The sequence below is a fragment of the Euphorbia lathyris genome, chromosome 5, assembly GCF_963576675.1.
Source record: "Euphorbia lathyris chromosome 5, ddEupLath1.1, whole genome shotgun sequence".
Lineage (NCBI taxonomy): Eukaryota > Viridiplantae > Streptophyta > Magnoliopsida > Malpighiales > Euphorbiaceae > Euphorbia > Euphorbia lathyris.
The window spans coordinates 66,416,885-66,433,575 of NC_088914.1; the positions used below are offsets into that span (position 1 = coordinate 66,416,885).

A 16,691-nucleotide genomic window follows, 5' to 3' on the forward strand; every position below is an offset into this window, starting at 1 on the left:
GAAGAAAATCACGGACGGAATCCGATCGGAAGAGAAAGGTGATATTCAGTAGGTTAACCATAGTTGGTAATCCTATATTCTGTGAAGTCGTAGACTGTAAAAGGTTGGTGGTGGCTGCCGGTGACGGAAGGTTATCGGCAATTAAACCATTATTAATCCCAGTTTAAATAAAAAATTACAAAAGAAATTAGAAAAAAAAACGTGAATTGTGAAATAAAAAAGAGATGCATGGACATGTAGAAGAAAAGAAAAAAGTTGGAACTTATTGGTGAAATTGGATGAAGGAAAAGGAAACAAAAAAACAAATTCATTATCCACTCCACTGTGCGTTCGAAGGAGGAAGAAATAGCATTAAGAAAGACAGTGGAGAAGTTAACCACAATTGGTTAAATGAAGTTAATATTGTTAATTAATATTAAATGTGATTAGGCTTAATGTGATACATGTCAAGAAATGAGTGGGAGACAGGGAAGGAGACAGGGAAGTGGATTTTCTTTCCCTAAGATTAATTGAGCATGTCATGAATTATTTATGGTTATCACATGTTCTTAATTTCTATAAGCTAAACTATGATGCTGCCTTTTCAATTGGATCATTTATTTTAGTTGTTAGGGATTGTAACGGTCTTTGTATCCATTTTTTGTGGTGGTCCAATTGTTACTACTTTATCGGCTCTATATGCAGACCTTTTATCAATTCTTTATCAGTTGTGTTTGGTACGAGATTCTGGATATCAGGTTTTGTTGGTTGTTTCTGATTCAATTTCTGTTATTGAGTTAATTAAAAGTGATGTGGTGGTATCAAATTGACTGGGGATCATTTTAGAAGACATTTATGAGATGACATGATCATTTGTTTCAATCGAGTTTGTGCATGAGAGACGTCAAGCAAATATTATGGCTCATACGTTAGCTGTTTGGACACGTTCTTTTTCTCAAATGGAAATTTTTATTGAAGATTTTCCCAGCTGTGTTTCAACTTGAATTCAAAATCACATTTATTCAATATATGGTTTTGTTTAAATAAAATAGTAAAGTTGTATAATTAAATTAATAGTATAAAATATATATATATATATATTGGAACCAAAAAGATATATATTATTAATAGAAAAGATGTGATTGAGTGGTTTAATCATTGAAGATGCTTTTCACGTAGAATTAAATTAAGGCTTAAGTAATTTTTATGTTCTTTTTTTAAACTAATAATAATTTTTATTTTTATATTTTTATTTTTATATTAATTTGTCACGTATATTTTTTTTTTTTTGGTAAAGAATATCCCAATATTTATCGATGAGTGTAATAACAGCAATACAGTCCTTCAAAGCCCACCAAACGGTCAAAAAACGCCATCATCACCACCAGCAGCAGCAGCGCCACCTCAATTTCCTCTTCGCGCCAACGAAATGGCTGTGACCGCCATACAGGATTCGCCATCTGCTCCGTCATGGTTCACTCCCAGACGGTAACCACAAATTTCTTGGGTTTGTTATTTGCTATTCAATTGTATCATAATGCGCTGAATTTCTGAGGCGAAAGTACTTTGTTACTCCCCGTCATCATGTGTTTTATATGTGCAAGGAATGGAATTGCAGTTCTGTTGGTGGATAATAATTCTTGTTCTTGTTTTTTTTTTTCCAGGTTACTCGTAATTTTGTGTGTGATTAATATGCTAAATTATGTGGATCGTGGTGCTATAGCAAGTAATGGTGTTAATGGAAGTATTAAGACTTGTGATGATAAGGGAATTTGCACTTCTGGTAGTGGAATTCAGTAAGATTCATTTCCTTTAGGTCTTTTGTTTCTCTCATTTCTCTTTCTTTTTTCCTTCTTTTATCATGTTGTTCTCTCATGTCATTGCTGAAAAGGGTTTAACCAGTCTAATAGAATATGTTTGAATACTGACTTTTCAGCTGGCTGATCAAGCATTTTATATCTTTAAGTTCATTGGTTTAATTGGTTGCTGTGGGCTTTGCTTTCAGGGGAGATTTTAACTTGAACAATTTCCAGGATGGTGTTCTATCATCTGCTTTTATGGTTGGACTTCTTGTGGCTTCACCAATATTTGCATCATTAGCAAAGAGGTGATCTCCTAAATGGTACATGAAGTAATGCTTGATTAATAGGATAAATATAATTAGGCTAAAGAAGAACAGTCTACTACATTACATACAGAGAAAAAAGTGATGGAAGTACAAATTTCACGATAAAGTTATCAAGAAATATCAGCATCAGTTTCTTTCTCAAAGTAAAAGGATGAATGAACCTCCTCACCCATAATAACATAGTTAAGAAATTAGACAATTTCTTACTCAATCCACGGATTTCACAAGCACCTACAGTTAAAACATTGTTCAGTTTATATTTATTTATGTTATTTAAGGTAAAAGAGTCCATTCTTTTGTTTTTAGAATGTATTTGAAATTTATATTTTCGTTGATAATGCATAGCTTATGATCTAAGTAACATGTGCGAGTCAGGAGGCTGTTTGTCCAAGTTTGTCAAGTTCAGGGTGATATTTGTCCAAAAAAGATGATTTGGTTTGTTCTATTTGTCCAAGTATGTCAAGTTAAGGGTAGAATTTGTACCTTTATCTTCCCATAGAACATCAATATGATGAAACTATCCTATATGATCTTTGTAAGATAGAATCTAGGCTAAATGGAACTCAGAAATGTAGAAACAACTATTACGTGGGAGAAACAACCATTATAGAATCTGCATGTGATTACACTGGCTGTTAATATTAGATACTGGAAAGCAACTTTGTTATTTCTAGGTTTATCTTTAATCCGTGCATAGATGCACTGGAATGAGTCCTTCAGGAATTTTTAACAAAATGAATTCAGCTAGTTAAACCTTATATTGTTTTGAGGCGGCTAAACCTAAGTAGAAAATAGTACTTATGTATATATTGTATACACACACATACACACATGGGTTTATTTTGCAATTACTTGTTACCAAATTTTCTTACAGGCTCTCGTATGTTGTTGTCTTGCAGTCATAATCCCTTTAGGCTCATTGGGTTTGGATTATCTGTTTGGACATTTGCAACAGCTGGATGTGGTTGTTCAATTGATTTTTGGTCTATTACTATATGCCGAATGTGAGTGTAAAATTTTAGTGCTTTAAGTTTTTTTTTTTTAATCCCTGCTCTAATGATGTATATATTATATTTATCCTAAAACGTTGTTTACAGTGTGATACTCTTCTTTTTAGGCTGGTTGGTGTTGGTGAGGCTTCTTTCATAAGTCTTGCGGCTCCATTTATAGATGACAATGCTCCTGCTGCTCAGGTCTGTATTTATTATTATTATTATTATTGTTATTATTATTATTTTATTTTCTCTCTACAAGGAGTTCGGGAAAGGTGAACTTGTTTAACGTAATTGTTTCTCTTGATTCCAGAAAACATCCTGGCTTGCCACATTTTATATGTGCATACCAACGGGAGTTGCCTTGGGTTACGTTTATGGTGGATTTGTAAGTTTACATGCTGGCCAATTATATTTTGGATCTTTATTTTAGTAAAAGTCTTTTAGCTAGAAGTTGCAACTTCTATTCTCTTTTCCAGAGCATTTCTACTGAAGCTGAGAAAACAATTTCCATCTTGACTAATAAACGGTCAATTGCTCATTTAAGATCTTTAACTTATCAAACTTGAGTGTGGTGGTCCTTCAGTTCTGCTGGACAAAAAATATATGATATGAGAATTGTGTGTGACAAATGCATTAGTTACGGATAATGGTTACTCCCATTTCTACTGCATCACCATCTCTAGACTAACCTAAGCTTAAGGGACTTTTGAGGCTGCGTTTTCAAGATACACATAGTCATTATGATCTCAACTTGCCATCAAACTCTGACACCTTAACAATGAGAAGAAATTCCATGAGGGATGCCTTGCTGACATCTCTACCATTGATTTTAGGTTTGTCCAGGATGTTGTTTCCTCTTCTTGGGTCAGCAAGCCTCACAACTAGGATCTTATTATTGTCCGAAGAGAGAAAAGAAACAGAAGATCAAAAGTAGTGGAGTGAGAGAGAGTGGATTTTACCAGTATGGAAAATTATGGTTAATGTTATGCTTTTTATTTGCTTATACTTATGTTTCTGTAAAGCAACAATAATAGAGTGTTTATAATAGGATCCAATCACCAGAATTGAAATTGTAGGGGTTAATGATTTTTTCTGACAAGAAAAAGGGCTTAATTGAGCTCTCGGCTAAGCTTGTTACCCATCTGTGAAATTATTATAACTGAACTTTGTGAATTTTATGCATTTTCTGGAAATATATAGGTTGGCAATCATACCAACTGGCGGTACGCATTTTGGGGAGAGTCACTTCTGATGCTCCCATTTGCTGTTCTTGGATTTGTCATGAAACCGTTGCAGATGAGAGGTGCTTTATCTGTGAGACATCGTCTGAACTTTAAGATTCTTTATTAACCTGTTTAAAGGTCTATCAACTTTTAACCCATAATGCAACTCTCTACTCCAGGTTTTTCTCATGCTCCGTCAAATAAGGCTTTGACATCAATTGAATCAGTTGCTTCTGTAACTGAAGGTTCTGCACGTTCCTATCTGCTCTTTTCATTGTAGTTATTCGATGTTGCCTTTGCTGTTATGGTCTTGTGCATAACACTTCATCATTTATCTAGGGGAAGTCTTCAACTTTGGCTTACAAGAACACTCATGTATAACTGTGTGATAGTTTTTTAGGAAAGAGTTTTCTATTCTAGCTTACATACAGAACTTTGGTTCGAATTCATGTTTTTTTTTTGTTCCACCATTTTGTTCAAACTTTATGGTACTATAAAAAGTAAAAGGATAAGGGTCTCCATTTTTTTGATGGAAAATAATTTACTTTGTTAAAATAATTTTCAAGGAAACATTTTTGGAAAACAAAATATTCTAAATTATTTGCTTTTAATATCGAAAATGAGTTTTGTTTGAATTTAAGGTTTTGAAAATATTCAACAGTCAGTGACTCTGTTTTAATTCAAAGGTTGGAGGATAATCTCCTGTTCTTACAATGAGAAGATATTTTTAGAATATTTTTTGTTGACAATTAACTAACTCGTCTTTGACTTATTTTCTTTTAGAGCTCCAATTTCCAAACATTAGAAGATAAAGAAGTTTGTTTTGGAAAGAATATTTTCTGTGAAACATCCGTGAATAAATCATTTATAGACTCTTGAGAATTAAGTGCTCCAACTATTTAAGTTTTTATCTGCTTCTCTCAATGCCTTACTTTTAGTTCAATATGATCTGGTTCATGTTTAATGCTGATGACATTGAAATATGCAAATCCTTCTCAAAGAGTACTTTGTATGTTATTTCAGGCAGATTGTTTTTTGAATGAAGTGTTTTTTCTTGTTTTTGTTTTTGTTTCCTCGCTTGCTTTTTGTGCACGATCCCAGTTTACTATTTGGATTGGTATCTCCTTGGTGCTGAGTGATAGTGACTCTTTGTTTGCATGAAAAAATTCGAACCAGAATGTGCCCAAGTGGGTTTTGCAGTTCCGGTTACCATCTTTCAATTAGGGATTAGAATGGATTATGGAGGTTTCCTTAGTTTGATATTTTAATTTCTTAGGGTGTCCCAATTGGCATGACGGGGAAGACTTGTTCTAGACTATCTTCTAGAAAAGAGTTTTTGAAACAACTACATGGCTTCTTTAAGGTTACTTTATTGCCAATTGAATCTGGGATGCAAACTCTTTTCTTTTGCCAATTTTGTTTTTTCTAGTTAGTTTCACTCTAGGAATGTTCAGATGCATATTCGTTAAAAGTTTAATGAAAAAATGTCAGTGGCTTGTTAAATTATAAATGAATTTTTTTGGGCAGTCTTGGCTGAGGCATTTTATTTATTTATTCCATGCTGAATTTACTTTGGACTTGAGCGTATTAAAATTTTAGCTTTTTCTACTATGCCTTGATGTTTGCTTCATAGACAATTTGTTTTTAAGTTTGCTTATTTTCTTTTTGTTTGTGGTGAATTTATGAAATTACTTCTGTAACAATTGTCAACTGCAATGAATGTCATGATGGCCATGCTTGTCAAAGAGTCATTTCTTGTGAGCTGCTTTGGCCTTATATCCCTGTTTTTTCTATGCATTTTGTGTCTAAACAATCGATAAGCCTGTGATGCATGGAATACAATCTCTTTCTTGTTAACTTTTAGTTACTTGTAAAAATTGTAAATCTGTGTTGCATAATATTGGTGGAGTGATCCTTACTTTTGATGGATGTCAAAGTTAGATTTCTTTTTTTATCTTTTTTTTTTCACCTAGGTTTGCTCCATTTATCATGTTATAATTTTTGTTTATTTGTGTTGAAATTGTGAAACGTTGTTGCCGTGTGACCTGAGGTCACGGGTTCGAGTCTTAGGAGCGGCCTCTTGCCAATTAAATTGGCAAGGGAAGGCTTGCCCCCAATACACCCTTGTGGTGGGACCCCTCCCCGGACCCTCGCTCAGCGGGGATGCGTAATGCGACCGGGCCGCCCTTTTTTGTGTTGAAATTGTGAAAGAACTGCTACAACAACTGCGCTCTGTACAGCATTCATTTTTCTTTTTCTTTTTCCCCATATGTTGAGCTTGTTTCTTATGACGAGCTCACTTGGAAACAGTGCCTCTTTCTCTAATTTTACCCAGAATTGAACAATAATGAGCCTCTGATTCTATTATTCATGATATAGACACCAAAACAAATTTTGAGTCTGTTCATCTTTCACCCAGCAGACGCTTTGGATCATGGTAAGAGCAGTGTAGTCTAGCGATTCATCGTGCCACCTGCTTGAAGTAGGGATATCATGTGTTTTGCTTGTTAACTATGTGCCAAGTTTTATTCATACCTTGCTGACAATATTGCTGAGCCCTGGCACTCTATGATTGCAAATTATAACTTCCAGCCCTGGTTCAAAACTAGGTTATTGCAGCATAGTTATAAGATTGAAATATGCGTCTTTCTTTTCGACAGCCTTTTCAATTCTGTTGATTGCAAGTGCATTATCTTCTTTCTGATTTTAATTATAATTTTTTTTAATAGAGAATGATAATGAAGGTATCAATGGTCAAGCAGTTAAGGCTTCAAAGTGAGTAGCTCTTGTAATTTCTGTTCAATATCATTTTGTAATATGAATGATTTTCAGATCTTAATGAATACTGAGAGAAAGGACTCAGCAAGTAGTTGAAACGTAAACAGCAAGGCCAAGACTTTCCAAATTTAAAAGGATTCAAAATTTAATTATGTTTTATTTCTTTCTAAGCTGTAGCCGGATCTCAGTTGCTGGAGGATCCTGTACTAGCCCACTACCTTAAACAAGTGAATTTGTTGGAGATCTTAGAATTTTTGGGTGCCTTATTTTGGTTGGTTCAAATTACATGGTGCCCAATTGGAGATAGCAAATCTTTTTAATGCTTGTAACCGAATTGAATTATTTTCTAATGCCTGCAAAGAGAGGACAAAACTAATGATTTGTGCTCTGGAGGCTTAAGCCAGTGCTATATACACGATCATGTCATATTAGAGTGCTTACCTTTGTTACCTCCATAGATATATCCCATTCTACATAGTCACCTTGAAGGACTGGAAAGTTCTTATGACCTTTTTTTTTTTAACCTGTTGAGTGTTAGTGACCTTTAAATTCAATTTCAGTCGGTCTTATCCAAAATGGGAGAATGTATAGTTAATCGTAATTGTCACTCTTCTTTTACGTGGCAGGTTGAAGGATTCAACAACAAGATTACATCAGTTATCACGATTTCTAAAGGATGTCAAAATGCTTTTGCTTCATGAAGTATTTATTATAAATGTTCTAGGTGCTTTTCTTTTTCGTTTTATACTGATTGACTTCATAACCAAATACTACCTTGCTCCTGTTTCCACATGTCTGCTCTCATTTTAGTTTTCACTAGTGCATGATTATGTGATTTTCAGAGGTTATTTTCAGGTTACTGACTGGTTAACTGATTGTCAGGTTATGCATCATATACCTTTGTCCTTGGAGCATATTCATACTGGGGGCCAAAAGCTGGTTATAGTATTTATCACATGGTATTGTTGTCTACGAGCTTATAATTTTGCTCTATTTTCATGTAGCACATGTTTCCTTGCAACGCTTTTTTGTTGTTGTCGTTGTTGTTCTTACAAGTACTTGGTACTCATTTAAGTTAATTGGCTTCCATGATTTTGTTGGTGGACTGATTGAGATTGAAACTCTTGGTAGAGTAACGCAGACCTGATGTTTGGAGGGGTCACAATTGTTTGTGGAATTTTTGGAACCTTGGGTGGTGGCTTAGTACTGGATCGCATGAATGCTACAATCTCTAATGCTTTCAAGGTGAGTTATGATGGAACAATAAAAATTTGTCTCTTAGATTTATGACCAATAAAATTTGAAGTTCATGAATTAGTCCACAAAGAATTACCATGTATTCGTATGCTTTAAAGTAATATAACCTAAAAGTGAGTTTTAAATTGTTTCATTCGAATCCAACCTGAGATCGTTATTGTTATTATTATTCTTATGTTTTCATTGGGTTATGTTATTTGATACCATTTCATCAGTTGTAGTAATTCGTTTATATGCCTCTTTTGTAAACTTCACTCTTGAAAAAATAAAATAAAATACTCCCTCCATTCCACTTTATAAGTCATTCTAGCAAGTTAGTTTTTTCCCCAAATATAAGTCGTTTTAGTTTTAAGAGGGCGAGCCTTGGCGCAACGGTAAACGTTGTTGTTGTGTGACCAAGAGGTCACGGGTTCGAGTCTTAGGAGCGGCCTCTTGCCAAAAACTTTGGCAGGGGAAGGCTTTCCCCAGTACACCCTTGTGGTGGGACCCCTCCCCGGACCCTCGCTTAGCGGGGATGCATAGTGCACTGGGCCGCCCTTTATAAGTCGTTTTAGTTTTCCAAGAATTTAAGCATTAAATTTTTGTCTTGATTCATGTGTTTTTGAACATTCCAAGGTTTATTCTCAGATATTTTTTTTAGTTAACCAATATAAATTTATTAAATTAATTCTATATTAATTGTATTTATTAATTTGTGTGAAATACCCTAGAATGACTTATATAATGGAATGGAGGGAGTAGTATTTACCATAAGATGTGTAATAAGTTGTGTATAGGAGAATAAATGAAGAGAAGTATATATATATATATATATATATATATATATATATGTTCACTTAGCTTACTTTACTATAAAGTCTTCTTCTACTTATATTGCAGCTTCTTTCTGGAGCAGCGTTCCTTGGTGCAATCTTTTGCTTCAGTGCCTTCTGCCTGAGTAACTTGTATGGTTTCTTATTTCTGTTTGCTGTAGGTGAACTATTTGTCTTTGCTGCACAGGTAATATTATTTGTTAATGGATTGAGCTGAATTTTTTTAATTCTTCTATCATGTTGTGTTTTTGGAGATCGTTTGCATGTTTGCTATGTGTTAATGAACAATGAAAGATTGGATTAGAAGCTACCATGAGAGATACCTTCTCCATGTTGATTGACATCCAATGTACTTGTTCTCCATGAACAAAACATCACCTAAGGAAATTCTTATTGCTGAGCAAACTCATAATATGTGAGCATCTAACATTATCCTCTGGTTGATTTCATGATGGACTAGGTCTGAGCTGCAAATTAGTCAAGTTTCCAATCTTTGTCAACTGTTTCTTGGTTTGAAGAAGCGAATATCTTCCTTTGTGTGTGTATATATATTTTGCATGCCACTATTCTTGAATCAAGTGAGAAGAATACAAATTATTTTGTTAAACTTTCATTAGGCTATCAGTATCATGTATTCTTTTTGTGCTAATGCTTAGGTTAGGATCTTAAATTGCAAAGCTTTTCTTGTATGAAACCTTAACATAGTGGTACTCCTAGTCTTAATAGATTAGCCTTGTCGCATGCAGCACATAAGCTCATGCTACTGTGAAGTTCAAATTCTTTGAGCTTTTGTTTGTCTCGTAGTTTTTGGTTTTTCTATCTTTGTCTTCTAAAGGCATATGGTTCTCATTTTGTTGCAATCTTGTGATATAATGTGTTGTAGCATACTGTAGGTGTTTATTTATATTTAGTTTTTGTACCTGCTTCCATCTCTTTTTTTCTTTTTTTTGTTGCAAAATTTTCGTTATTTTTTTTCTTTTGGATTGACATTTGCTTAGCCATAATTGTTATATGTTGCAGCACCTCAGTTTTTTGTAATCTCTGTTTGCTTTCTAGTTAGTGCCTTCTGTGGCAAAGATTGGCATTTGCTGTGTGGATGTGGGAAGTGCTTTTATCAATAGTTTGAAATTCCTTTTCTGCAGGCCCCAGTTAACTATGTGTCTCTTCATTGCGTCAAACCTGGTATGAGGCCATTATCTATGGCTATCTCAACTGTATCTATCCACATACTTGGTGATGTGCCTTCTTCACCACTTGTTGGTATTCTGGAGGTGCGCTGTTGAATCTCCTTTTTTTCCTTGAAAATTCATTATCATTTCTAACTTTGGGATATATTATCAATTTTTTTTTTTGTGCTATTCTATTTTCCTTTTCCTATTTTCCAAATTCAGTTTGCACATGGAAAACTAAAATATTCAAAGTATGTTTCCATGTCTTGCTTTTCATTTTATTTATTTATTTTATCTTTTATTTAAAATATCTAATTGCAGTTTTTTTTAATGTTAAACACTATTTTATAGCAAAAAACAATAAAAACGGATATATTATGTAGTTTTCATAAATATATAAAAGATGTAAGATGAAATTGAGGATGAGAGAAGTGGGATGGAAAGAGTTATGGGGGAGATGAAAGAAGGATACCAAAATGTGGAGAATTTTTGTGTCTTTTTACGAGGGATCGACTGAGAAAACAAAAGTTTTTTTGCTTCTTTCTCTTGGGTTTAGTTTGTAAAAAGAAAGAATTGGTTTAGTTTATGAATTTTGGTCTACATATTGTTGACGTGTGCTGAATGCCATATGCAGGATCACATCAACAATTGGAGGGTTACATCGCTTATCCTTACATCTGTGCTTTTGCTTGCTGCTGGAATATGGTTCATAGGTGAGTAACAGATAATAAGCAATTTTGATCAACATGTTCCTTTTTAATATATTTAATTTTCTATTCTGGACTACTTGTTTTTTTCCTCGTGAAAACTCATTGCTTTTGGTAGGAATTATTTCTCCTCTCTGCATTTCATAACTTCAACCCTAATAGTTTTTCTATTTCTATTTTCATTTGTTTTATGCATCTTTATAATCACAAACTCTCTTCAAAAGACGAACATCTGATGTCGTAACGAAATTCATTAGTCTAATCTATGGATGGCACTGTGTATTTACATCACAGTTTGAATTGAAATTGAATAAATTGCATGAATTCTATGGTTGGGCAGGGATTTTTGTCAAGAGCGTGGATATGTTTAACGAAGACGAAACCTCCAGTAGTGCAAAAGACAGCATGGCGCCATTGCTGGAAGAGAACAAGGTTGAAAATGAGATAGCAGACAATAATGCATAGATGTTACACTTGTTTTTCAGTTATGAGCAGAGATTGTTTGGTTCAGCACACATGTATGTACTATTATTGCACAGTTCATGTGTATATATTATGTAAATATATTGGATAATTCGCAACAAAATCAGAGAAATGTTGATTGGTCCCACATAAAAACAAGGCAACTCTTTTCAGATTGCATGCCACTCCCAGGATTTCATTTTATTATTACATGTGGTTATCACCTCCAAGTCAACTTCTATGAATCAGTAACGATATTTATTTATTTATTTATTTGACAACGAAATTTGCGAAGCGGACTGCCTGAGACCGTGATTTATAAGTTTTAATTGGTGTGACAGGGAAGTATAAATAGAGGCATAGAATGAAATTGAAAATGATTCTTTACACGCATTTTAAATATACTGAAATTTTATGCGGCACGGATTTTTCTTTTTAGTAGCGTTTCTGCGATTCATGTATGTTTTTGTTTGAAATCTATTTTGTGAAGACTGTTTAGAAATAGCGTTTTTTTTCTCCGTTTTCGTTTCCGTATCCGTCTCTATTTGTCCCTGCAACATAGGTGAAATTTATATCAATTTTTACCAAATTAGTTATGCTTGTCAAAATTTATAAATCAATTTTACTGTACTAGTGTACTAGTATTTGTTTCTAGAGATGATGCCGACAATCATTTGGAATGTTGTATTCTTCGGTTTTGCATAGGGTATTACTATATACCGCACCCAAAATTGCTATCACCGTCCCCATTGGACAATTTTGCCCTTGCCATAAAAATTTTGTCAAAATTGAGAAAAAAAAAATTTGAGAGAAAATTTAAAATTTAGCCTAAACGGATGCGGCATACCACCCGACCCATGGTCGGAACGGATGCGGCATCCGTTCCCGCCATGGGTTGGGCGGTATGCCGCATCCGTTCCCGCCATGGGTCGGGTGGTATGACGCATCCGTTTAGGCCAAATTTTGAAATATACAAAATCGTAAAATTTTTAGTGACGAAAAATACTAAATCATTCAATTTTTTGTGACGAAAAATGCAAAATCGTCATGAAAAATATGTATTATTTTCATGAGTTCTTTAATAAAATAAATATAAATCTTAATGTTTCCGACTCGTAATCATCCATTTTCAAGGTTCGGATTGTCACATATCAATTATGTTCATAATTTTAATTATTGTTGTTCGGGTTTATGATTTTGGAGAGAAAACCCAAAGAAGGTAGAGAGGATTTGAGAAAATTCCATTTTCTTGTTTCAAAAAGTGAGGAGGGCAAATATATCACAAATGGACGGTGGACCGGAATTTGGGTGCGGTATATAACAGCTCACTTTTGCATAAGATGGTCTTCTCTCCAGTTTTACAAATTCACTAATATCGAGAAAGAAAAAAAGAAATTTTAGAACAAATTAGTGAATTGGGACAATGAGCATGATTCTGAATTTTTGATTCAGTGAAAATTAAGAGTCCAACGAGATGAGAAATTTGTCATATTTGTAATAAAAACATGTGGCCTTTTCACGTGAGAGAGATTTCTGATCTATCACAATCAATCATAAATGCATAAGCATAAGCATATACCTGCTCTTGTTCCCTTCCAAATCTTATTGAAACTTCTCATATGTTTCCTCCATTGCTTCTAATACTAATAAGAGGCAATTATTTATTTGTTATGGAAATTGAATTTCCCACTTCACCCCACCATCTTGCTACCCATATTTCTTTACTAAATTTCTCATTTATGTTCAATACCTACCTACCAATCCTATTTATTGAGAATAATGTATAAATTTCATCGTATAGTTGTTGGAGAAGAGATCGGATTTAGTCTTTAAGTTAATTTTACACCCAATGCTTACAAAATGGTGCAATTTTAAGTCTAATTGATGAAAATAGATTTTTTTCTTTGTAATTTCATCTTCTGAACATCTTTTAAATCAAACGTTTTGACCATCCAATAAGACATGAAACTGCATATCTTCTGTTATAAAAAGAAAACTCATTTTTCATCAATTAGGTTTTAAATTACATCCATTGTTGATAAATACTAGATTTAAAATTGAATTATTCTACAGAAAGATTAAACCTGCTTTTCTAGTTTAAATTTGTACATTTTCCTTATTTATTTGTCTTTAAGACTATATAATGGATGTCCTTTACCCGCTTCAAGAGGGCGGGTGCTTGAGTGCGTGCCATTATGTCTATTAATTAATCATTGTTAATTTATACTAATAGATGTGTTTTTATGAATTCATGATTTCATCTGAACATTCTTCAAAAAAAAAAAAAAAAAAAAATCATCTAAACAAAATTAATGTGTCAACTAATTTGGGGATTTTACCTAACACTATAAAATAGTCTACCTATCCCAAAAATGCTAAACATTAATATCCTAAATGATATAAAATAAAAATCAATATTTTTAAAGTATTTTTTCTCAACATTTCTAAAATACTAAACAATATACAAAAGCTTAGACGATCTCCAACTATCCACTCCACTTTACCTACTCTAACTTCATTTTCTCTATTCTATTTTTAAATATAGAATTGCTATAGTAAAATTTCTCTATCTATTCTATTTATAGCTCTAAAAAGATTTTTTTTTTTAACAAACAATATTTTATTATCATTAGATACAAAAAATTTCATAATTATAATTTTACGTTGTACACTTTTAATATTTTAACGAAAACACAAAAATGATGATGTTTTAATGTGCTAGAGACTAAAAAAAAATTCTCCAGTCCTAACAGGCTGGACTTTGAAAAATTACTCCTAACCGCACGTCTAAAATTAGTCCCCAACTTTAATTTTCTAACTTCGCCACTGCATATAAGCAGGGCCAGCTTGCCTTTCAGGCAGCCGAGGCCATGGGGCCCCAAAAAAGTAGAGGCCTTATATATATCTTTAATTTATATTTGATATGTTATAAATAAAATTTAATATATCATCTATTATAGAATTAGGGTCATTAAAAAAATTAATTTACTTATTCTTCCATCCAAATCCAATAGTTGATCAAAATCTTGCAATATCTTCTTTTTTTTCTTTTAACTTTAAACAACATAAAAAAACAGTTATATATACCCTAGGACATTTAAAATTTTAATTAGTGATTTAAAATAGGACATTTAAAATTTTGCATCTCAAAAGCTAAAGAAAGTAATTTTTAAGTAAATATTATTTTTTTTGTATTACATGAATACATTTTTTTATATATTTTTTTCAATTCTTCTATGCCAAAACAAAAGGATATATATATATATATATATATATATATATATATATATATATATATATATATATATAATTTTACTTATATATAAAGGGCCAAAATTTCGTATCTCGTCTAGGATCTCAAATAGTCTAGAGCCGGCCCTGCATGTAAGTACTTTCTTTTTTCATATATTTTAATCTATTATATGAATTATATAATAACATTCTAAGACATGTGCAATACATCCGTATGTAGTTTTTTTACAACCGAGTGATTAATTAATTATATTTTATACAAGTTTAAGGAGCTACCAGAACATTTTATACAAGTTGAAGGACCTCTAGGATACTTTAAAAGTTTAGATAATAAATCAAACTTTTTAAACAATGGAAAAAATAATGTATTAAATAAAAAATAAATAATGATAAATTTAATAAGTTAAAATAAAAGATGATTTCTTTAAAAAAAATGAAAAATTTATACATTTTTTTGGTTGACCAAGAGAGCTAAAAGCCTAGAGAACAGAGGAAAACAGGAGAGAGAAAAAACAAAAAATAGAGCAGTTACAATCTAACAGTTCGGCTAAGCTGAGTCCCCCTGTGATCATCTAAGAGGATTCCTTGGAGACTTGCAGGAGGCACACCAAACTCATGGAGACCCAAAGAACGAGAACCTGCGAAGTTTGCCAGCCAGTCCGCGGCTCTGTTGCATTCTCTGTACACATGAACAAAACGAATATCCCAATCTCTATCTCAAATGTTATAACCATGGTTATCAAAACTGGACCGGTCAAAGAATCGGAAAGGACAAAGGATCAAGGGTTAGAGATTCAATCGGGGTTTAACCGAGGTTCAACCGGTATTAAAAAAATTATGTAAAAAATAATATTTTAACTTATAAAAATTATATAAATAAAATTAAAAATATTAAATTTATAAATCCAATCATGAATTAAAAATATAATAAAAATTCAATTTATAAAAAGACTAAAAAATATAAATTACATATTTTTTAAAACTAAATAATTAGTATTATTATTAACATAACATATAAGTATAATAAAATAGTTATTATATAATTTTTTAGAGTTTTAAATTTTATTTTATTAAATATTTAAATATTAATAAAATATTATGAGTATTGAAATGATAAAATAATGTTTGTATAATATTTATAGAAATATAAAAAATTTGATAAAGAAAAAGAAATATAATAAATAATAAATAAATAATATTTTAAATATTTACTTTTTATAATGATTATATATATCTATATTGTTAAGATTAAACACAAGTTAATAAGTGGTTTAATGGTTAAGCAGTCATTTCTTATTCAAAGGTTCTATGTTCTAATCCCTGGAAAAGCAAAATTTTTTATTGAGTATAAAATGTAACCCGACCAGCCCGGTTAACTGCGACCGGTTCAGAGGGTCACGGTTCAACTGACCGGGTTAGACGGTTCCGACCGGTTTTCAAGCATTTAAAAACCGAACCACCTCAGGCTGAGTAAAGAATAACTCAAGCTCAGAAGATTTTTTTAAAAAATAATGCCAGCACATGAGATATGGAAAAAGCTCGAGGTGACCTATGAAGGCACAAGCAAAGTTAAGGAGTCCAAAGTGAACCAACACATGAGACTATAAGAGCTGTTCGAAATGAATGAAAACGAAGACATCTCGGAGATGAACTCAAGGTTCACCAATATTATAAATGAGCTCAAGAGGCTCGGAAAGAACTTCACCGAAGAGGAACAGGTGAAGAAAATATTGAGAAGTCTTCCCAAAAGCTGGCAAGCTAAGAAAACAGCTGTGGAAGAAGCTCAAGACTTGACCACGTACAAATATGACGAGCTGATCGGATCTCTGCAGACTCATGAGATCTCTATGAAAAACTTCGAAGCAAAAGAAAAGTCAGAGGACAAGAAACAAAAATCACTTGTCATGAAAGCTGACTCAACCGAAGCTG

At 32.7% G+C, this 16,691-nt stretch overlaps 1 protein-coding gene across 2 annotated transcripts; it reads left to right on the top strand.

Moving 5' to 3' along the window:
• The first annotated feature begins 1,305 nt into the window (after positions 1–1,305).
• On the top strand, positions 1,306–11,688 carry LOC136229237 (probable sphingolipid transporter spinster homolog 2). 2 transcript variants are annotated; one of them, XM_066017886.1, is made up of 16 exons: positions 1,307–1,467; positions 1,644–1,775; positions 1,985–2,086; positions 3,007–3,111; positions 3,225–3,300; positions 3,413–3,487; positions 4,303–4,405; positions 4,505–4,570; positions 7,055–7,100; positions 7,730–7,827; positions 7,986–8,062; positions 8,235–8,348; positions 9,240–9,359; positions 10,315–10,443; positions 10,976–11,054; positions 11,389–11,688. In XM_066017886.1, exons 1-16 carry the CDS (start codon positions 1,409–1,411, stop codon positions 11,511–11,513), a joined length of 1,506 nt encoding a protein of 501 aa, XP_065873958.1. In that variant the 5' UTR covers positions 1,307–1,408; the 3' UTR covers positions 11,514–11,688. The 2 variants fall into 2 exon arrangements, with proteins under 2 accessions (XP_065873959.1, XP_065873958.1); XM_066017887.1 differs by lacking the exons at positions 7,055–7,100; positions 7,730–7,827 and having other exon boundaries at positions 1,306–1,467.
• The last annotated feature ends 5,003 nt before the right edge of the window (positions 11,689–16,691 follow it).

Excerpts from the sequence above, each read along its gene's own strand:
- LOC136229237 (XM_066017886.1), top strand. The coding sequence starts at position 1,409 with ATGGCTGTGACCGCCATACAGGATTCGCCATCTGCTCCGTCATGGTTC. Across the intron at positions 9,360-10,314 it reads TATTTGTCTTTGCTGCACAG|GCCCCAGTTAACTATGTGTC; the intron begins GTAATATTATTT and ends CCTTTTCTGCAG. Across the intron at positions 11,055-11,388 it reads TGCTGGAATATGGTTCATAG|GGATTTTTGTCAAGAGCGTG; the intron begins GTGAGTAACAGA and ends ATGGTTGGGCAG.